At 35.5% G+C, this 22,984-nt stretch overlaps 1 protein-coding gene across 13 annotated transcripts in view; it reads left to right on the forward strand.

The window, feature by feature from the left end:
* pde4ca (phosphodiesterase 4C, cAMP-specific a) overlaps positions 1-22,984 on the forward strand; it is an 85,941-nt gene that overhangs the window by 15,230 nt on the left and 47,727 nt on the right. Inside the window, exon 1 of one of the 13 annotated variants that reach the window (XM_021467291.3) lies at positions 3,277-4,123. The exons of 11 other annotated variants lie outside the window; for them this stretch is intronic. In XM_021467291.3, coding sequence (XP_021322966.1) covers positions 4,050-4,123 — 74 coding nt within the window. In that variant the 5' untranslated portion in view covers positions 3,277-4,049. Of the gene's footprint in view, positions 1-3,276; positions 4,124-22,984 lie in introns of those variants that run through there. One more of the 13 variants, XM_073925924.1, reaches the window with a different exon arrangement.

The raw sequence follows: 22,984 nt of genomic DNA on the forward strand, positions 1-22,984 counted from the left end.
AATGTGACATTTAAAGCTGAAAAGATCTTTCAAGGATTTGGGAGAAGAAAGAAACAGGCTGTTGGAGAATTATGGCAGGATGGTGGAGGAACAGGAACGATTAAACAACCCATATCTCTGTCAGAATACTGTCCGCGAGAGATGAAGCAAATCAGACTCTATTTAACATTTAGTGTCAGGAACTTTAAAGTGTTTTCATCTCAATGTTAGAGGGTTAGAATAACAGCAGATCTGTTTGCTTCACTTAGTGGTTAAATGTTCCTGCAGGAGATTTTCAGGTTATTAACTGAAGAAGATGGAGATTAAAGCATTGCATCGTGGTAAATATTTTGATCTACGAATCCTTCAGAATTTAGCTGATTTTGTTTCACTGAAGCATGAGAGTTCGGTGAAGTAACACTATCTTTTCTGTGGGTATTTTAGAGAAGAAATACTTTATGACTTCCCCTGTACCACATTGTTTATTCTAACAAACAATATTCAGTGTCTATGATTCTGCTTTCTCTGCTTTAATAACTGTTCAGAGTTGCATATCAGGTAAGACTCCTGGCATTCTTCTAGAGTATTTTGTGTCATGTGCTGATCGGCCTCTCAGGAGTTTTTGGCCATTATCAACAACCTGAGCTGAATCGGTCCTCGTCTTCCATTGTCTTCCATAACCAATAAACAAATAAAGAAAACAGTACTTTAGATTTTTAGTTTTTTATTTATTATTTCCTTATAATTGTATTGTAGTAATATGCCAGACTGTTTATGTAACTTATTTAGGGTTATTGGATGCTGTAGCTTATTTCCGGTATTCATTCATTAAGTCACTTGTTCATTTTCCTTCATCTTAGTCCCTGATTTATTAGGTACACCTTACTTGTACTAGGTTGGACCCCTTTTGCCTTCAGAACTGTCTTAATCCTTCGTGGCATAGATTCAACAAGGTACTGGAAATATTCCTCAGAGATGTTGGTCTATATTGACATGATAGTATCTAGGCATGGGACGATAACCGTTTTCAAGGTGTACCGCGGTTTGGATAAGTCAAGGTTTTCAAACCACCAAAATTTTCTATAATACTGTTCCTAAGGTATGTGTAATATTTTTTTACTCACATTTTTTGCCGTTTTTTAGGACAACAGTATCTCCAGCAGAAAAAAATATCCAAAGATGCCATTTTAAATTGTAATGAAATCTGTGTTTTTGAAACAAATGAAGACAGCAGAAGCCAATGATTCATTTGAATTATTTAGCCTGACATTTGTTGCTCCAAAATATTTTTTAAATAAATATATTGTGTTTAAAGAAGAAAAACGTTTTAGTTTTTACCCAGACAGTTTAAAAGAATATATTTTAGAGCAGTAATCATAATACTGTGATACTTTTATCCAAGGTTATCATACCACCAGAATATTATACTTGCCCATACTTAATAAAATCATGCGGTTGCTGCAGATTTGTCGGCTGCACATCCATGATGCAAATCTTCCATTCCGCCACATCCCGAAGTAGCTCTATTGGATTGAGTTCTGGTGACTGTGGAGGTCATTTGAGTACTGTGAACTCATGTTCGAAAAAAACTAGTCTGAGATGATTCGTGCTTTATGACATGGCGCAGTATCCTCCTGGAAGTAGCCATCAGAAGATGGTACATTGTAGTCATAAAGGGATGAACATGGTCAGCAACAAAACTTAGGTAGGCTGTGGCATTGACACAATGCTCAGTTGGTAAAAATAGGCCCAAAGTGTGCCAAAAAATAACCCCCACACTATTACACCACCACCAGCAGCCTGAACTGTTGATATAAGGCAAGATGGATCCATGTTTTCATATTGTTGATGCCAAATTCTGACCCTACCATCTTTGCAGCAGAAATCATCAGACCAGGCAACATTTTTCCAATCTTCTATTGTCCAATTTTGGTGAGCCTGTGTGAATTGTAACCTCAGTTTTCTGTTCTTGGCTGACAGAAGTGGCACCTGGTGTGATCTTCTGCTGCTGTAGCCCATCCGCCTAAAGGTTGGATGTGTTGTGTGTTCAGAGATGCTCTTCTGCATACCTCGGTTGCAACCAGTGGTTATTTGAGTTGCTGTTGCCTTTCTATCAGCTCTTACCAGACTGGTCATTCTCCTTTGACCTCTAGCATCAACAAGGCATTTTCAACCACATAACTTCTGCTAACTGGATATTTTCTCTTTTGCCAGCCTTCTCTGTAAACCCTAGAGATGGTTGTGCGTGAAACTCCCAGTAGATCAGCAGTTTCTGAAATACTCAGAGCGGCCTGTCTGGCACCAACAACCATGCCATGTTCAAAGTCACTTTTAATCCCATTTCTGATGCTGGGTTTGAACTGCAGCAGATTGTCTTGACCATGTCTACATGCCTAAATGATTTGTTGCCATGTGATTAGTTGATCAGAAATTTGTTAGACAGGTGTACCTAATAAAGTGGTTTATATTATATTATGTTATATTATATAATTATGTTAAAAATTAGTTTAAAATTATTTTTAACTGTGAAATTATATTACAATTTATTGATTAATGCTGATGGAGATTTTAACTATAATAGTAGTAAAGTATAAAGTTTACATTTTATATTTTTATGCCAACATGTATAAGGACAATCGGATCAAGAAAACCAATAAATAAATCACTAATAAAATTAAATGAATTAAATAGACAGACAGATGTACCTACATGGGTAGTTAATTTTTAAAGAGTAATGTAAGAGAAAATTGACAGTAAAAATGTTAACTTGTGAGGCTTTAATGAACCATTCCTGTTAAAAAAAAATTATTTTGTGTCCACTAGAGGGTAGAGCTGGGTATATTTTCCTTGTGTTTAGCCTCAATTGACATCATTGTCATATGTACATACTTGTTGGTTTGCTAGATTTTTTTTTTGTTTGTTTTTATCTCACTCTATTTATACAGAATACATTCAGCATGCTGTTCACTTTTATCAGTTCATGTAAAACTACATCTTCGGCATTTTATATTCTGCACAGCATTAGCTAGAAACCATTTTTTTCCCTGTCACTGTCAATTCTGAACACAGCAATAACAATAAAAATAGTTTACTAAATACAAAAAAATGTAGGCAAACATTTATTAGCCCAGGTATAAAAAGTTGAGCTTAGGATCCAGTATAAGCTGCTTTGTGTACATTCAACCTTCCTCAGCGTATTGGATTTAGAGACACAGAGTGTCATTATTTGGCTGCAGGCAGAGTCCAGTTAGTGTTGCATTTGGAAACAGGCCAGTGACGTGTAGGACGCATCAGGTTATTACTGTCAGCACACTTGAAAACGGTAAAGCAACAAGTCACAGATGTGAAGCCTCATTTCAGGACATCCACCGCAAGCAACCCCTGAAATACCTTATAGACACATGCAACAGAGCTTCAGAGTTCCTCTCTCTCTCTCTCTCTCTCTCTCTCTCTCTCTCTCTCTCTCTCTCTCTCTCTCTCTCTCTATCAAAGGCTGGTTGTTTCAGGCCAGAGTTTAGTTTCAGGGCTTTGGATTCAGAGAATGGCACCAGGAGGCTGGATGGGACGCCACTCTTTGTGGAGCATCTGATGGGATTAAAAGCCTCTCAACTCCTTTTTGGAGGTTTCCGAACAGAATTTCAAGAAACTAGTGAAATATCATGAAGTAACCTCTGAGGAACATGAATTGTTTTTCTGGCTCATTTCTACTTTCCACGATTTAGTGAAGTGAGGCAAAACTAGAAGAGTTGTGATTTCTTTAAGACTTTCATCCAGGACTTGTATGGGGCTACGGTGGACCTTTTTGTTGGTGATATATTGAAGCTCATGTAAAGTTTTGGTGCGAAACTAAATCTGCAAAATCAGTAACAGTTTTGTTCATCAAGTGGCTTCAAGACAGTCACAACATAATGTATCTGAGCAGATGGAGGCCAAGTGGACATGAGATCGAGACGTGAAGTCTTTTAAAGCATTGTTTTTAATTGTATCAATCCTTTAATGTGCCTTTAAAATTGGAAACACTCTACGTGTTTTAACTAAAGTTTCAAAAGCTGACATAAACCTCTCACACAATGAGCAAAGATCTTCGTTTTCCCAGGAAGGCGATGCAGATGAACTATTCAACAAGGAGACACTCGTGTATTGGGTATGTATTTGCAAAAAACTGATGGAGTTTGTTAAAGTCACTGCTGCAGTAGTCATTTCGATGTGTGTGTAAATCATTTTTCTGGCCAAAAAGTTTTGTGTATGTGTGTGTAACAAATTCCTAGAGGAAACTAGTGCTCCCGTGTCTTAAACCATCTCTTTAAAGCCTTAGTTTATATGGACTATATTTTGACCTTGGTGATATTCTGACAGGTTTTTGGCACTATAAGAGCTTTGTAAAAGTGAATACAACATCTTTGTTTTAAGATTATCATAGCTCTGTTGATAGATGTTTTAGTAAATCTACAGAATGAGATGTTCTCCCTGTGCAGAAATGTTGTTTTTGTACTTCACTGTCCTAACAGGATGTTGTGTTTAAGGAAGGGCTGACGCAAACTAGTGATCTGTTTTAAAACATCACTCTGCGCTTCAGTTGTAACATTTTTATTGATCACGTAATGACCTTAGTGTCACTTTGACAGGTTTTTTTAAAGTGTCCGTTGCATCACATCAATGACCCATGCTGGGAATGTCATTTCTGCATTGTAGATGAGAGCATTTTGTAAAACAGGATTTGCTTTGTGTGTGAGTATGTTGTGCTTTGTCTTGACCGTTTTTTCATCTAAAAAAAAAAGTATTGAAGTCAAAAAGTGGTCTCATCTCCTCTTAAACATCTCTTCAGTTTCAAATTTCATTGAATATATATTGATTTTTTTCTAGAAACTGACAGGTTTTTGCACAAAACCAAACTTTGTGTTCACACAAAGTCAATTTCCCAAGTTGTGAATGTCATTGCTGTGGATGAGTGCTTTTTGTGGAAGAGTGTATTTAGTGTATAGTGTGTATTTTGAAATACCAAAGAATGAGAATTGCAGAATGAATTGCTCTCCATGCTTTTTGTCTAGTTCTCCATGCAGGAGGATTTCATGTTTGAGAAAGAGTTGAAGCAAACTGCGCTCTCTTCACTTTAAACATCTTTTTAATGCCTCTGTTTTGATGAAACAATAACCTTAGTGTAATTTTGAGTGTCCATGTTGCACCATGTCATTGTCCCAAGTTGTGAATGTCAGTTTCAAGAGATTTGCTTTCTGTGCGTATATGTTGTGCTATATTTACTCAGATCTTTTCTGTGTAAGAAAGTTTTGAGGCAAGCCAGTGGTTACATTTCATAAAGTATGTTTTTGAAGTTTACTAATTCATTAATTAAATATTGATATTTAACATAACGATGGTTATTTAAGCTGTGTTGATGAGCACTTTAGTGAGATTTGCTTACTGTGTGAATTGACACATTTTGGTGTAAGAAAATCTTGAAGCAAGCTACCGTTTTGTTCTGCAAGTGGTACTTTTTAGAGGATTTCAGTACTAAATAAGTTTTGTTAAAGTTGTCTGTGTCGCACCACATCATTTGTCCTGCATTGTGAATCTCATTTTTCTACTTGTGACTTTTCTACTTGTTTGCTCCGTGTCTGTATATCTGACAGCCGTGATATGATGAGTGCATGTTCTAGCGGAGAGTTTCTTTGTCTTCCCTGTCCCTCTGAAGACTCTGTTATACATGTTGTGTTAAAGCAGGCCAAGAGCAGCAGTGCAGGCTGTTATGTGATGTGTTGTGTAGCTGTTGTATCTGTGGACAGCCTGAGGCCAGCGGAGGTAGAGAATCGATGACTGTGGATGTTCGTCTGTGACTACTATCCAGCATGTATGGCATTACCCAATAGACATTAGGAGAGAATTCCGCACTTGTACTATGAATCCTGTTTTACATCATGTATTTTGGGGATGGAGATATTTGACAGTTTCCCTAAACTGTATTGAAAATAAACATATGAATTAAGTTATATGGTTGTGATATGGATAGTTCACATGCCTATTTTAAAACATATAATGGCTGATAGGTAGCTATCAACTTGCATTATATGAAGCTGAAAAAACATGTACATGAAGTGAGTTTAAAAGTTTTGGTCTGTAAGATATTTTCTCCTTTATCTTTTGGAAAAATACTTTGATATAGCAATGCTAGAATAAACTGACTAAAAGTGAAATAAATTGTTCAATCGAACTTTGTTCATCAGTGCATCATGGTTTCCACAAATATATCAATTGTATATTATATTAAATTATATTATATTAAATATATTTTATTAGTTACTAAGCTAATTTTAGTTACTAAAATAATTTCTAAAGAATCATGTGACATTGAAATTAGATTTTAAAATATATTTAATATTTTTACCTGTATTTTAAACAAAATGAATACCATTTGTTGAGCTAGAGCCTTTAAAAAAAGTATTTTCTAAAATAAACATTCACAAATATAATTGAAAAATAATCACAAAATAATTGCCATTAAATTATTAATGAAATAATGCACATGAGAGGTGCTGATTCAGTCACTCCGCACTGTTGTCGTTCTTACAATTCAATAGAACTGTACAGCTCCTGTGTGTAGTACTGGATCCTTGCATATCTCATCCGTAGCCTTTTGTTTAATTAGATTTTTGATAGTTGTAGGCTGTGAAAGAACTGAAATCATTTAATGTAATGGAACTGTGAACAATATATTGTTTCAGCACTGATATCGCAATGTGTGCATACGCTATAGTCACATCGCAGGATATGCGATGTTTGGTGCTTTGGATTATAGTTGATCAACATCACAGTTGAGAATGCATGAGATTTGTGTTGTAACTCCAGAGTTAAACTAAAACAGAGATAAACAGATAAATAAAAGTCATTGCATATCCTTTGCATGTGTTTAATATTGATTAAGATTGAAGCATTCAGGCACAAAATAGTACATTTGAAACTTTTATTAACAATAATTCTTCCTAATAATGTATTGACTTTATTGTATTAATAATTATTTTACATTTTACATTACATTTTAATGTAATGTGGTTAAATCTGCCTGGAAAATTACTGCATACCTTGAATGTTTATCTGACAATAAGAATCAAGCATTCAACAGACCCGTCATATAAAATACAAGAAAAATTGGGTGTTATGAAAAAAGATACATTTTTTTTAGATTATTGTTTTGTAATATTTAGGCCAACTAGAAATCAAATGATCGTTTAACTGTAATTTATCTTAAATATTTTATCCTCTGCCATTAAAAAAGCCAAATGTATTGTTCAATACCAATGAGATATTGTGCATCCATAGTTATAGACAGTGAGTCATCTGACCAATATATTCATTAACTTTATCTGTAATGTGAAAGTAGATTAATTTGAGGCTCTTTAAAACACTGCAACGCTTCAATCTATGTATGGCTCTCTAAAGAACCTGTCACAACTCCGCACAGCATATCACAGTGTTACCCTGTTTACAAGAGGCTTTTCACTCAGAGACAACACTCTTACTCTCCACGTGACTGACACAAAGCTCTGACTTGTTTCCTAGATGGATCTCGCCACAATAGCCATTTAAAGCACAGAAAACACTGCAGTAGAACATCAGCATCAAAACAGACAACTGGAGAGTTACCTCATAGTTTCTTCATTTTCTACCACAATGATAGGTGACGTGTAAAATACGTTGAAAGAATCTTACTGATTTTTTTTGTTGTTGTTTATAGTCATTGAAAAATTTCTTAATTTGTGCATATTTTTAATAATTTGTATAATATCATCGTTTCAAACTGAAAGAAAATGACTTTTGCTGTTTGGTCAAACTACTTTGTTGAAAAAGCACAATTCTTAAAGCTTTTTTAGAATAAATTAGTTTTATTTTCAATCCAAAAATAGTTAAAATTATTATAATTTATTTTCAATCCCTAAATTTGTAAAAATTAATGGGCTCTATTTTGACGGTCCATGCGCAAAACGAAAAGTGCAGGGCGCAAACGCTTTCAGGGCGTGTCAGAATCCATATTTGCTAATTTAAGGACAGGAAAATCCGCATTGCACCGTGGCGCATGGTCTAAAAGGGTTGAGTTTATTTTCTTAATGAGTTATAGGTGTGTTTTGAGAATAAACCAATCAGAGTCCCATCTCCCATTACCTTTAAGAGCCAGCTGTGTTGCACCATAAGCGCATTTGCTATTTACAAAGTAAGTGGAAGGGGAAAAACTGAACATTTCACAAGCAAACAGTTAACAGTTGTTGTTTTTTTTTTTTTACAGAAAACGGTTAAACAGAGCATCTACCGCGCAAGAATGAGAGAGAATCGATCTACTTTCACTTTCGCTCTTGGATAGGGAAACCTTTACGCACAGACATCAATTGGTCTATAAATAATTAATTTCGTTTGTTAAGCGCAAATATTTGTTTCAAAACTATTTCTAAATTCAGTTCTAATTTCTAGCAAACGAATAAATGAAATATAATAACGAAGTGTTCAAAAACCTGAGTTATATCCTAAAACACATGCTGTGCCCCATAAGGATTAAAACCTGCTGGTGGGCAAATCTAAGCTTGTTTTTAATAAAACAAATATAAATATGGATATAATAAATAATACTGCTAATAATAATAACATTATACGAAAGCAAATTGTTATGAATGAACTGAAAAAGCCTCCCAAGATGAAGGCATAAAAGCAGTGGTTTCTCATATTTGTGTAGGCTAGAAAAGAATAAGTTTTGTAATATTTTAATCCTTTATATTTATATCCTATATATATTCTTATTATATCCTATATATAGGCTTATCCTTGATATTTAAATTTTTTCATATTAAGATATTTGCGTATTGCTCTACATCTTGTGTGTAGGCTATTAAGAAGTGTGTAAGCGAGGCGCAACTCTGCGCTGGAGTTTAGACCGGGTTTGTTTTGGTCTAATGAAAAATCTATTATAGTTTCTCAATATAGCAACGCGACAGCAGTGCGTCTCAGAACGCCTTCCTTTTTAGACCAGAAAGCCTATGGGTGCACATATGAGCGCAAATGCATTTGCTATTTAAAGAGCATGGCGCAACGCCTCAAAACCACTCTTGCGCCAAGCTAAAACTAACAAACAAGTATTGCGCCGCGCCTTGCGCCACATTGCGCCAGGTGTATGATAGGGCCCAATAAGTTAACTTTTTTATGTTGAGAAATTAAAATAAAAATTTGTGTTGAGACATCATGAAGGAATTGCATTAGGGGTGTCAAAATTAATTGTTTCTTCGGTGCACCGCGATGCAGAAGCTCACAATTTGGTATCGGTTCAGTAATAATCACAGGGCTCGAAATTAACTTTCCTACTTGGTAGCACTGGTGCTCCCAACCTGAAACATTTAGGAGCACCAGAAAAAATTTAGGAGCACCAGAAAAAATTTAGGAGCACCCACCAAAAATTAATGATATTGACAAGTTGTATATTAAGGGATTTATTGTATTTGAAAACAGCATCATTTGGGACTAACAAAACCCAGAAACAATTATCTAACTAATGCTGTGATGATTTAATATTTGTGCAATATTTCCAAAATTAATTATAATAATTTGAATTAATTTGAATAATTATAAAATATTAATGATGACGATGATGACAATAATACTAACAATGAATTACATTTCTCATCATCATGCTGCCTTGAATGTGCTTTAATGTAAGTTATCTGCTATATAAAGTCCTGCTGTTACTCTATGGAAAATAAATTGATGGTTTGCATCAAACACAAATGAAGCATTGCAGTAAGAAATATTTATTTTGTACTGCTGTTTTTATATGCATGTCAATTTAATAAATACTAGCCTATTTCTGCTACAAAACAAACAAAATATTATAATAAATCATTCAATTCAATGCTGAAAGGTGCAAAGCAGTTATCAATAATTAAATAGAAAAATAATATACACCTCAAGAAAGAACGGACAAAAGAAAGGAGAAAAATTCTCACTTTTAAAAGTTTTGGTTTCGGTTCTTGTCGTTTTAATGCTCAGCTTCGTTACGCGCTGAATTTCATTTTTCTGTGTTTGTGGAAAAGCATGCGAGTCAGCCGGCCCAATATGAGGGGGGCAGAGCAGGATTCTCCCAATAACCACCGTCGCAATACTGTTCCTTGTTATAACCCGCATCAGTAAACTCAGTAAAGGCAAGCTTCTTTGGCGATGGTGTTTTAGCGGACATTTGCGCTGTTGCAGCCTGATCTCACGAGGAAACGTATGAAAAAGTTACGAATTGCACTGAGATTGTGTTGGCTGAACACGCAGCGCATGCAACGCATCGAGATCAGTGTACTTTTCACTCTTCAGCAGTTTGCATTCCCCGCGGTCACAAAAGCTCACACAAGTGGTGCTCGCTGCAGAGCCATCCAAAAGCTCCCTCCCTGTCATCTGACAGCGGAAAGTCTTGAGTGATTGACAGCTAATATGAACCAATATAGCGGCAGGGAAGAGCTATTCAGCACGTTTTAAAAAAAAAAAAAACAGGTCGCACTCCAACCTAAATATTCGGTCGCACGAATGCTCCCAATATATATTATGAGGTCGCATAGCTTAAATTTCGGGCGCATATGCGACCAAAATGGTCGCTATTTCGAGCCCTGAATCATAACCGGTTATTATGTACTGACGTCATTTATCTCATATGGGAGGCGTTTGCCAGTATTTAAAACGCTCCAACGACTTAAAACCCATAAACTGTGCACAATTTGACTGCGTGTGTGTTTGGTGGATCAGTCTTTCACTGACACACAGCAGAAGCTCTTATTTCACTGCAATTGAGAGAATGAAAGTACTCCATTTCTTTCTTTCTCTCTTTCTCTCACACACACTGTGGCCCATTTTGACCTGCTGGCGTGACTTTTCTTCTCCTTTCGGCTGTTTTACAACAAAACGTTTGAATACAGACACGAGCGCATACCTGCAAAGTTTTCTTTACCGTGTATATCATGGATCAGCTGTGATCGCCGCTGCCGCCTGCCACTTATCACTCATCTGTGGAGAGCGCAGCGTGCAAGAGCCAATCGCGACCGTTTTTGTTAAGGGGGTGTCCAATCAAAGGGGTGTAAGAGAACTAGACAAGGATCAGAGAGCGAGCTGGATATTTATATTTGTTTATATTAATTTCTATAAATGCTTGTGTTGTTTAAAGGTACAGTTTATATACTCAGTATATAAATACTGTTTGTATTAAATTACAAAATTGTATTACAAATATAAATCTAAATATATTCATACATTTTAATACAAGAATTGCTGCTACAAAGAAAATACAAAACTGATGCACCGTGATATCGAATTGAATTGAATCGATGGCATGAATATCGTAACCGAACTGAACCGTGAGACCAGTGTAGGTTCACAGCTCTAAATTGCATGGAACCCTGAATTTTTACAGTGCACAAAATATGCTGATTGCTTGTTTGCATGAAAAGGTCTAGGTAACATTTTCAGATTTATTCACACTGGGACCTGCTTTGAAAATAATAATAATTTCACTTTTCCCTAAAAACTTTTGCCTATACAGCAAAGATTAGTGAGCCACTAAATCATTTAATTTGATTCAATCAATTTGTTCAAAATACTGATTCATTGAGGGATGCTCATAGATGCTAAAAGCCACTGGTTTGGTTTAGGTTGAATGCTCTTTGATGGAGCAAAAGCAGAAAATAATAATATATTCAATTTTAAATTGTGTAATGACTTAATTATTCTAGCAATATCAGTGACTGTTAAAGATATATCTGTTTTAGTGTTGACTAGTTGAGCCTTGCTGCTGTGTGAGCATGTAAAATTAATAGCTATTTGTGCATGATCTTGTGCAGGGCTTGCAAAAGCCGGTAGCCCGACGTCCTGGGGCTTTGCTTTTAACAGGTGGGCAACCAAATCTCCAGCTGCCCAAAGGGCTAGTGGGAATAAATATAAATTTCAATGCCTTTACATTCACACAAAAAATTGATAGTTAAGAATGTCCTGCTAATACAACAGTAATAATTCCACTATTTTTAATTGAAAAAAAGCCAATGTATGATATAATATGAGAGGTAATATAAATAATTACCTCTCAAATAATGCAGTGTTTCAGTCAATGTGCAGCACTCAAGCACACAAACACTCGTCACTTTCTCAGAGATCACACTGACACAAAGATTCAGATACAGAAATTGCCTGAGCTAAATTTAAAATTTATACGTGTTATATTTAAAATCAATTTCATGTGTCAATAGCAGCATGAACTGAACATCAGGATTTGTTTTATTGGCAATCACGTCAGAGATGTTTCATTCCCTCAGCACCAAATAATGACTTGAACAAAGTACCTAAGTTTTTTAAAACATGACATTTATTCAGGGACGATTAATAAATTAACAAACATGCATTAATTTTCTACCTCAGAATTGTACAGAACCGTAGGACATGACTTCCTTTTGGTTTGTAAACAGTTTCACATCATGATGTTAACATCAGGAAGTGTGTCTAAGCTATGCAAAATGTAAGAATATCATATCTTTATGCAATTATTCAATATTAAGATTGTTATACTGTACATTAGTTAGTCTGTCAGACTGTAAATAAATAACCGTTCCATTAAGCTCTTAAATTATGCGAGTGCGCACGTCTGGTGCTTGCTGGAGTGTGTGCAGGTACAGATCAGACATACGTTGCTATGAGAGACAGGATACAGTTAATGACATATAAAGTTTAATGATTTCTGTCTACATTTCGAATTTATTCAACAGGATCGGTAAGCAACTGCCAGTCAGCTTGTGAAAGGAATTGTCTGTTTGTATTTTTTTTAATTGTACTTAAGGAATAGTTAAAGTGGCAGTTACCAAAAAATTAAAATGCACTCTCTATTTACTACCTTACTTGTTCAAACCGGTTTTAGTTTTGTTGTTGTTGTTGTTGTTGTTGAACAACAGATAAGGATATTTGAAAGCATTTTATGCTCCCCAAAAAATGTTCACCGAAATCTTTTCTGTAACCGTAGTAGTGCTGTGCATTATTTGTTTAACCCTTTGAGGTTACGTGCTGACTGACTGACTGACAGGTGTGTGATGCGTGAGGTCAGCAAACATGAAGTAGCTTTCAGTTAGGATGAACAGTGTCCATAATTTTAATTTATTAATAGATAAAGGCCTATGGTTCTGCATACAATGGTTTTATCTTGCTGGAGTTTATTGCCATTTAACTTAAATGTAGGATGCATCAATGCCGCTCTGTAGGTCTACTGGAGATATTCATAAATATTCCTAACAAATCTAATAAATGTTGGAGACATACTCACTACATAAACACACTGAATTGCACTTCAGCAGCAATTATTTAAGAGCGCTTTTGCGCTACTTGAGAGGTTTTGTGCACGAGCAGAGGAAATCGGTGCAAAGAATGCGATTGATAAAATAAATGCAATCTCCACTTGTTTTACTGCTCTCACTACATTTCTCCATTTGTCATTGAAATAACACCATAGGTAATTGTAATTTTGTATAAAAGGCCTGCCGCCACAGCTGGAAAAAATCCTATATATATATATATATATATATATATATATATACATACATACATATACATATTAGGGTGCTTTCACAACTGTAGTTTGGTTCATTTTGTCCAGACCAAGGGCAATAAATGATACATTGTTGCATTTTCTGCTGTCTTTGGGTAGTTTTCACACCACACTGCTGGGTTTGGTCAGAACCAGTTGAAAAGAACCAAAATGCACTCATCTTACAAAATCCACATCTCTCATTGGCCAGATGTTGTTGAACATAGTTCCTAAACTGCTTATTGATTGGCCAGAATTATATAGGGGAACATATAGGGAATTATATAATTATATAGGGAATATATATTAGGGGTGTAACGGTTCACAAAAATCACAGTTCGGTTCAATACGACACAGTGGTGTCACGGTTCGGTATGCTTTCGATACTGCAAAAAAAGAAAAAAGCCTGACGATTTCTCCAATGTAGATTTTTTTAATGTATTAAAACTAACATCATAAAAGTTTGATCATGTTTTTTTTCTTTTACTTTAAACAGTGATAGAGCTACACTTCTGGGGTTTCTGCATAGCAGCCAATAAAACAAATCCTTCTTTATACTCAAAACCAAAAAGCAGCTTATAAAAAAATAAATGTACTATTGTAGCAGTTAAACAAATAAAAAGAAAAGAGCAATTTAGTTTGTATATGGAACTCAGTTTCAATCAGTTTTTAAGTATGTTTTTATTTTCAGAAAGATAAGTGTCCACCTTTTCTTTAGCACAGCTGCTTAATTTGATGGTCACCTGCCATTTTAGTGGATCTGAAAACAGGAATTATCTGACTGAAATGGGTTTATGAAGGAAAAATGTAACGGGGCTCTATTACATTTAAAATTTTCTTAAAACCCGAAATTTCCACTACCGTTTAAGATCTCTCATATCCACAGCTATAAATGTACCAATCGCCTCTGTGATTTGTTTTGCCTTGTTCGAATCTGTAGAAATTGCCTGTCTGAATGCTGTTCCAGTTCCACTTATTGATTCCGTGATGTCAGTGGAAATGAGTTACCATTCTCAAATATTACCTCTAAAATAGCTCACTGTCATAGCAGATGATTTTTTCCAACATTCTCTTGGTGGCGGTGATGGGGCGCGACGTATCTAAAGAGCGGTGGAGGCGTGTGCGTGCCAAGTACCTGAGCGGCGGGGGTAAGTTGTGCCCAACGTAGTGAACGTACCTGAAGAGCTGGGGATTAGATTATCATTCATTTGCGGGTATCCGGGAGTCTATATGCATTTGGGGGAGACTCCTAAAACTTCTGGGAGACTTGGGATGTCTGGGATTACATTAACGTTACTAGCCATTTTGCGAGCTAGTGTAGCGCGTGCCTGACTAGAGTAGTGTTTGGAGATGGGCGGGTGTGTGCCTGTGGTGATATGTGAACAGGTTATTGAGATTGGCTGTTCTGTCAGGGCCAGGGTTGCTGGGGCAACGGGGGCGGAGCCAGCACGAGCAAGCTGAGACAGAAGTCAGGAAGATTGCTAACGAGTGCATACTTTAATAAAGTGATATTCCAAATTCAAAAGCGATGGTGTACTGTTTAACATGAGCGGGAAGGCAGCATGTTGTCTGCCACGTCATTTGGGATGCCATGTTGAGAGTTGTTGCACTGAAAACTTTTTATTTTGTACTTGTCTTTTATCTTTTTAAATGTTAGTCTGAATCGAATCGTTTGCTTTGTAATGTGTACCGAACCGAAAGTGTCATTCTGAATATATATCTAAATATATATATAATAACCATGAGGGAACATTTGGAATATTTGTATATTATTGTTATTTTAAAAATAACTACCCTGTAACATTCTGGAAAGTTTTTAGAGTTGCCAAAAATAACCTGAAACAATGTTTCCTTTGGTTATTTAACAATATATTATCAAATAAACTCAACTCTAAACTGTACACTATGTATTTTCTTTCTTATGGTTTTCTAACCTCACAAAGCTGTGGTGATTTCGGCCTCTGTAATTGTACTGTTTCAGCAAATAATTGAGGTCCCATCACATATGAGGGTATCACCTTGTTGAGTCTTTTCCAACCACTGTTTGAGAGAGAGTCAAGTGAGGTGAACCAATAACAGGACAACAGTGTCAGTATCCAGCAGACCCAAAAATAAAAGCTCAGTGCTCAGAATAGTCGATAGGCGCAGCACTGATGCTGTGACCAGAGTCGCTGTGCGTCACTGTTCTGCTCCATATTTTCAGCATGGCTGCTCTCCGCAATGACTCTCAGCACTCATTGATCTGTCAGCCTCTCTCTCTCTCTCTCTCTCTGATGACGGTGTACCCGTCTGCACTTCCTCCATTAGAAACCAGCCTTCTAATAGAAGCAGACCAGTTTTATGCCCTGCTGTTTTTTTATTTTTTATCTGCCTCTTAAGTAATAGACTGATGACATCTACTGGTAAAATTATGCTATTGCCAAATTCACTTATCAGGTTGTTTTGAAGAAAGTAGAAGTCTAACTTTAGAGGTGGTCCATCCCATGTCAAAGTTTAGCTGGACTTCCAATTTGGTGATTAACTGGTTGGCTTACACTCTCAGAAATAATGGTACAAGAGCTGTCAATGAGGTGGTACCTTTTTGAAAGGTACACATTACATTATCTTTGCAATGTTACTATTGTGGATGCACACACTGTGATATCAATACTGAAACAATAAATTGTGCAGCCCTAACTAATATCGTAACCGCCTTGTGACATAATCATCAGAATGTTAAAGGTTTATGAAACCTTTTGTGACCATTGAAGCATAACACTTTATTTGCAGTGGTCATTTTACATGCAGGGTTTCTGCAGGGTCTTAAAGTCTTAATGTCTCAAATTCTTAAATCTAAAAAGGTCTTAAATCTAAATTTTAGGCCTTAAAAAATCTTAAATATGCTGTTCTACTCTAGGTCTTAAATATTTGTGCACAGGTCTTATTTTTCTGATGTTCATGTAATGCTACATCTAATGCTCATTTAAATTCTTTTTGGTTGTTGTTGCTAGGTTTTTGTGGTGTTGTAGTTCTTTATTTCTCTAGTCCAGTTGTAATTAGTGGTATTACAACTACAAATGAGACCAATATGCAATAGCCAATCAGCTTTCTGTCATTGAACTCACTGCGCATGGGGAATGTGATGTCATGATTTCGGCTGGCGGAACTCACAAAATGTTTTGAGACTCTAACAAACAGTTTGCGTTGCGTTTAATTTGAGTCGAATATGATACAATCTTTATGATCCGTCCATGCGTGATAATATGGAGAACCAGATGACCATTAATTATTGGCTAGAAATTGCAAAAGCCATGAAAAAAAGGAAAGTTTTTGTAAAAAAAAAAAACCTGAGGGTTAAGTTTGTTAAAACTTAAAAAAAATAGGCCATGCAAATGTGGAGACCCAGGTAGTTTTAATATTACAGAATATGTTTTCCACCATTCATAGGTTTTACACTGATGTTACAATTTTGAATTAAAACATTTTACAAGTTACAAACTAAAATGAAGGAACAAGTTATTTCTTTGCTAACTGGAAAGGAAGGAATATATGAACTTATCAGTTTACAATATATTGATGGCCAATTTCTAGGCTTTATTGATGATAATCAGGGCTCGAAATTAACTTTTTTACTTGGTAGCACCGGTGCTCCCAACTTCAAATATTTAGGAGCACCAAAATAAATTTAGGAGCACCAGAAAAAATGAATGAGCACCGCTGCAAATTGCTTTTTAAGGGATTTATTGTATTTTAAAACAACATCAATAGGACTGACAAAAACCAGAAACAACTATCTAACTAATGCTGCGAAGACATTGATATTTGTGTGCAATAATTCCAAAATGAATGTCTAATAATAAGGCTATAGAATATTAGTGATGATGAAAATGACAATAATAGTAACAATGAATTCCATTTCTCATTATGATACTGCCTTGAATGTGCATGAATGTATGTTATCTGCTATAAAAAGTCTGTTACTTTATGAAAAATAATTGTATAGTTTGCATCAAACAAAAATGAAGCATTGCAGTAAGAAATATTTATTTTGCACTGCTGTTTTTATATGCATGTCAATTTAATAAATAATATTTCTGCTACTAAACAAACAAAAGATTATAATAAATCATTCAATTCAATGATGAAAGCTGCAAAGCAGTCATCAGTAAATAAATAAAAAAATATATATACACCTCAAAAAAGGAAATAAAGTAAAGTCTCACTTCTATCACTCTTTAAAAGTTTTGGTTTCAGTTTGTGTCAATTTAGAGGTTCAGTCTGAGATGATCTTCATTTTTCTGTGTTTGTGGAAAAGCTGGCGAGTCAGCCGACCCAATTTATGAGCAGGCAGAGCAGGATTCTTGCGATGACCACCGGCAAAATACCGCTCTTTGTTATGAGCCGCAGTTTCAGTGTAAACTTAGTAAAGGCAAGCTTCTTTGGCGATGATATGTACAGTATTAGATTTGACTTTTAGCAGACATTTGCGCTGAACACGCAGTGAATGCGACGCATGGAGATTCGGGCGCCTTCTCCAAGAAGCGCGTACTCGATTGATCTCAGCTGGCGGATCATTATTCACCACGTGACGTGTCATGATCGCTCTCATCTGCACCTCAACATTAGGTGGGGTTTGCAAACCTGTGTGCTTTAAGATTTTACTCTTCAGTCGTTTGCATTTCCCGTGGTCATAAAAGCTCCTTCCCTGTCATCTGACAGCGGAATACCTTGAGTGATTGACAGCTAATATGAACCAATATAGCGGCAGGGAAGAGCGATTCAGCACGTTTTTACAAAAAATCAAAACAGGTCGCACTACAACCATTATCTGCAGTCGCACTAATGCGCCAAAATATATTATGAGGTCGCATAGATTAATTTTCGGGCGCATATGCGACCAAAATGGTCGCAATTTCGAGCCCTGATAATGGTCAGAAATGTTGGACCATTATTGCCTTTTTAGCTTATGAGGACAGAAACTAGCCAGCCAGTAATGTGTGAATTGTTAAGTGGGCAAAATAAAATGAAAAAGTCAGTATTTTTAGTGAGTGTACTTTTTTGCTTTTATTCTTGTTATAATAAAAATATATAATTGTAGAGCAGCCCAAGTTCTGTTGCCATTAATATTTAACTTTAATTGGTAGAACTGTCTGAGATATGAACAAAAAGTGATGCATCAAAGTTTGATTTAAAAAAAATCTTGAGTGGTTATAAAAATAATAAAACGATTAGTTTAAAAATCTTCAATGATATTAATGATATGACCTAGTTCTGGAAACTTTCTACTTCTCTGTTTATTAGTCTGATTTTACTGTCTGTTTTTTTTTTTTTTTTTTTTTTTTTTTTTTTTTTTTTTACCACCCCCTGTCATTTAAAAGAATAATTCAATGGCAAACGTGTCAAGTATAAAAGAGAGGTGCCCGATGCGGCGCAAGGCGAAAGTAAAAATCGGCCTAAAGATTTTTGTTTTTTCCGTTGTTCAATGGTGCATCTAACCCAGGGGTGGGCAATCTCGGTCCTGGAGGGCCGGTGTCCTGCACAGTTTAGCTCCAACCCTATTCCAACAGACCTCCCTATAGAGTTCAAGTGATCTTGAAGACACTGATTAGTTTGTTCAGGTGTGTTTGACTAGTGTTGGAACAAAACTCTGCAGGGACACCAGCCCTCGAGAATCAAGTTTGCCCATCCTTGATCTAACCTGTCTTTAGTACTCTTCAGTTTGAATACATTTATTTTACCACTAATTTTGTGATTTAGCATTTTCTTTTTATCTGTATGCGCGTTTTTGATATTGTGATAGAGGTCTTAACATTTTTCACCAGCAGGGGATGCAGTGGTGCTATTTTAGTACATCACATAGAACATGAATGAAGGTCTATTTACATTTTTCTTTCATTGTAATTTCAAATGAAAGTTGCAGTACAAACGCGGAATCGCAATGCAATTAATTGTTTTTATTGCAAGACCAGCTGATTTTTATCTATTTTTTGTTTAAAGATTTAATTCCACGAGGCAAAAATCACACTGCTGTATTACAGAGCTGTATTTAATTAAATTCCAATTTGTGCAGTATTTGCTTTTATGCAATGCTTTTGCGCTGCTTCTTAGCTCAAGTTTAGATCAGGAATGTAATGTCCACGCTTTCAGCTGCCAGCCAGACGCTCTGTTAGCCAAGCATCACAAGCCTGTGACGTCAGCACAGTGATGCTTCATTCCTGCTGTGACGTCTGGATGGAGATTCATGCATCCTCTGAGCCTCAGTCCTGGCACACAATCTTCCGCCAATCCATGGATACCGCTGTTAAACTAGCAGATGAGCTCAGTCTTTAGCCGTTTTCTGAATGCAGTGAACATTATGAAATTATTTGTTTTACAGTCTGTGCAAATATACCTTTACATACAAAAATTATATTATCACTTTATTAAATAAAAAAAATGTTGACAATTCCACAGTATTTTTTAATTAAATGAATTAATTTGATGTCAAAGGTAATTTCCATAATTGTGCTCTTTTAAAGAGACAGCTCAACCAAAAAAAACTGGCTGTTTGTTCACTGCTATTTATTGCTATTATATTAAATGTAGGCAACTTTGTTTCTTTAGGAGAACATTAAAGAATATCCTAAATGTTTATAAATGTAAGTCAATAGCTTCCAGCATGTTGAGAGATAAAAAAAAAAACATAAATAGGCAAAGCAAAATAAATGGCCACGGCTCCTGCCCATACTTATGAAGCAAACGATTGAAACACAGACTGATGATTTTACTTTGCAAGAGCTTGTTGTATTATTAGAAGCCAGGGGTATTCATTTTGTTTTCCCTCTATTTGTTTTTTTGACTCTCAATGTCCCAGTAGCCGTTTACGTGCTTTTTCTTAATCACAAATTACCTGTTTCAGCTAAAACCATCTTTAATGTTCTGCTTAGAATAAAGTTGCCTATGTCTTAAATGGCCTGAGAGTGAAAAAGGAAATGTTTGTACTGTCAATTAGATCGAATTAAAATATCCTTGATATTTGGATGGATGGATGGATGGATGAATTTTCATGGTAGCATATGGATTTTTTCTGTTAATAGAAGGGGAGGAAATATACCTGGAGCATTTAAGATATTTTTTGCCAGGTATAAACACTAGGTCTGCTTGCTGTGTGGATCTGATAGCTTTCCAGTACAGCAAAGTCCGAACATTATGACTCTGAGTAATATAAATAAAGAGCACTGAGGTGAGCACCAGAGAATTTTTCACTATGCTTCAAAGCCAAGAATAATACTTTAGATGTATTATTTTAAACCCAGGACTTTCATTCCTCACGGTAATCTGTTAAATAACGTTCATTCTTACTCTGAATTTCAATCAGTCATAGTAATTTGTTATTCCCTGCGCTGTGGAAAAAAAGGTTTTACTCGTTCCTAGAACCACAACTGCAAATGTTGTCATGCGGACATTATGAATGTATAGCACCAGGTCATTCGGTTTGTGATTATTTAACATTTAATTTAAAGGAATAAAACATAAAAGTCATGTATCTCTTTGTCAGTTTTATTAGCTGGATCTTATCCTTGTATGTGGAAAGCAGATTCCAAACAGTCAAACATTTTATCTTAAATCAACACAAAATCGACCATTGGCTGCTCTTTTTAGCAGAACAGCTCAGATTAGCAGTTCTGTGGATGATCTGTGGTCTTCTGTAGTTTCTCAATATTCAACACATGCTTTCTCCAGTTTGCACAATTTTTCAAACCTCTCCAGCTTTTACCCTAGGAATTGTTATAGCTGAAATGTGAAGATAGTCTGAACAATATCATTTGCTTGAGCCAAAGATCTTTATCAGTCCTCTGTCCAAATCCTTAGCATAGAAAATCATTGACATCTTCGCAGCCCTAGCTGAAGCAAGTAGATTAATAAAGCATGCTGTATCAGACAGTGTTATTTGTTCACAAATTGGATTAAAAAACAAGAGAGAAATGTCTGGAAACGTGGTTAATATGTTTTAAAATGCATAAGTTTACAAATGTAGGGAGAAGTCTTTAAGAAAAAGTGAGTGATTTTTTTTTTTTTTATTTCTGTACCAGTTTTAGAGTAGAAGACCCAGTTTAATCACTTTTTGACAAGGCAGTCGTAACAAGTCAGAGCTCAAATGCTGGTCTCTATTAAGTAGGTGCCCATGAAACACTTTTTTGTAATTTGTCAAGTGTAAATATGAAGATTAAGAACTTAAATATAAGCTCAGGAAGTTATATGCATGTCTCTTTCAGTTCTTGGCAGCAGTGGCAGGTTTTTTGTGGTTATCTTGGGTTCAGTGTATATCCTGTCTTGAGGGGAAGGAATTTACCTAGTGTATTTTTTCTTCTTGCATTGACTTTTTTTGCTTCACAATCAGAGTTAGAATATGTTCACACTACACTAAAATGTTTTATCTGGTTTGCTCATTAATTTACATAATACAACAGCTAATTTTTTGACGCCTGAAACATTTTAAAATGGGTTCAAAAAGCAAGTTATTGTATCACAAGTTTAGTTTATAGGCATGCGTAGTTTCTGACCCAAAAAACTAAGGGGGACATAGGATTGTGTGTGCACAGAAAAGTTCTTAAAATGCAAGGCCATCTCACTTCAATTAGGAACTTTTTCATTTAGCAGCTAATTTGTGTGAATAAGTATGATCTCATTCATGCAATTTGGGACAATTTTCTCATCCCCCATTGACGGTTGGGTTTAGGGGCGGGTTTGGTGCTACGCCTCCTTTTTAAAATCGGATATTTTCGTACAACAGAACTCATGGAAATTATCCACTAAACTGACAAAACGTGAAATGGTTACATTTTCTCGTGAGATCAGGCTGAAAAATGACATTGCCAACAACTAGGTCTTGGCCGTGTGTTGGTTGTTTTTTGTTGATTTTTTTTTCTTTTGTTTAAAAAAATGTATATATTTAACTAATTAATAATTTAAAGATTTTGGGATTATGGTAAAGAGTTTTTTCAGGCTAATGTAATGAAATCATCTAAAATGCACTTTTAAGGGTTCGCTTTGTTGCACTTTTATCAATTTTGTTTGGTAAATTTTAATTATACATGATATTGAAGGTTGTTTTTAAAAATCTATTTCTCCTGTGGTTAAAATCAATTATTATTATTTTTTTAATCCAATGTTTTTGTTATTAAAAAATAGTCTTTAAGAGTGGATTATACGGTTTGAAATAAGTGAATCAAATGAAATCCTCAATCTCCATTTATGGCAGCACTTATACTTACAGTAAACTGAGCTTCATTGATTCTTAAGACTTTTACCAAGGTAGATGTTTGTGCATAATTTTAAAATGTTTTCTGAATAATAGATTGATAAAAGGACGTCCTCAAAATCTTCATTTGATTCTATTCAAAAATAATAAAAAAGAGACTTTTTTCCAAATTAGGGACTATTTCCATTTTTTTAATGCTAGAAATGTATGCATATTCA

The sequence above is a fragment of the Danio rerio genome, chromosome 2, assembly GCF_049306965.1.
Source record: "Danio rerio strain Tuebingen ecotype United States chromosome 2, GRCz12tu, whole genome shotgun sequence".
NCBI lineage: Eukaryota > Metazoa > Chordata > Actinopteri > Cypriniformes > Danionidae > Danio > Danio rerio.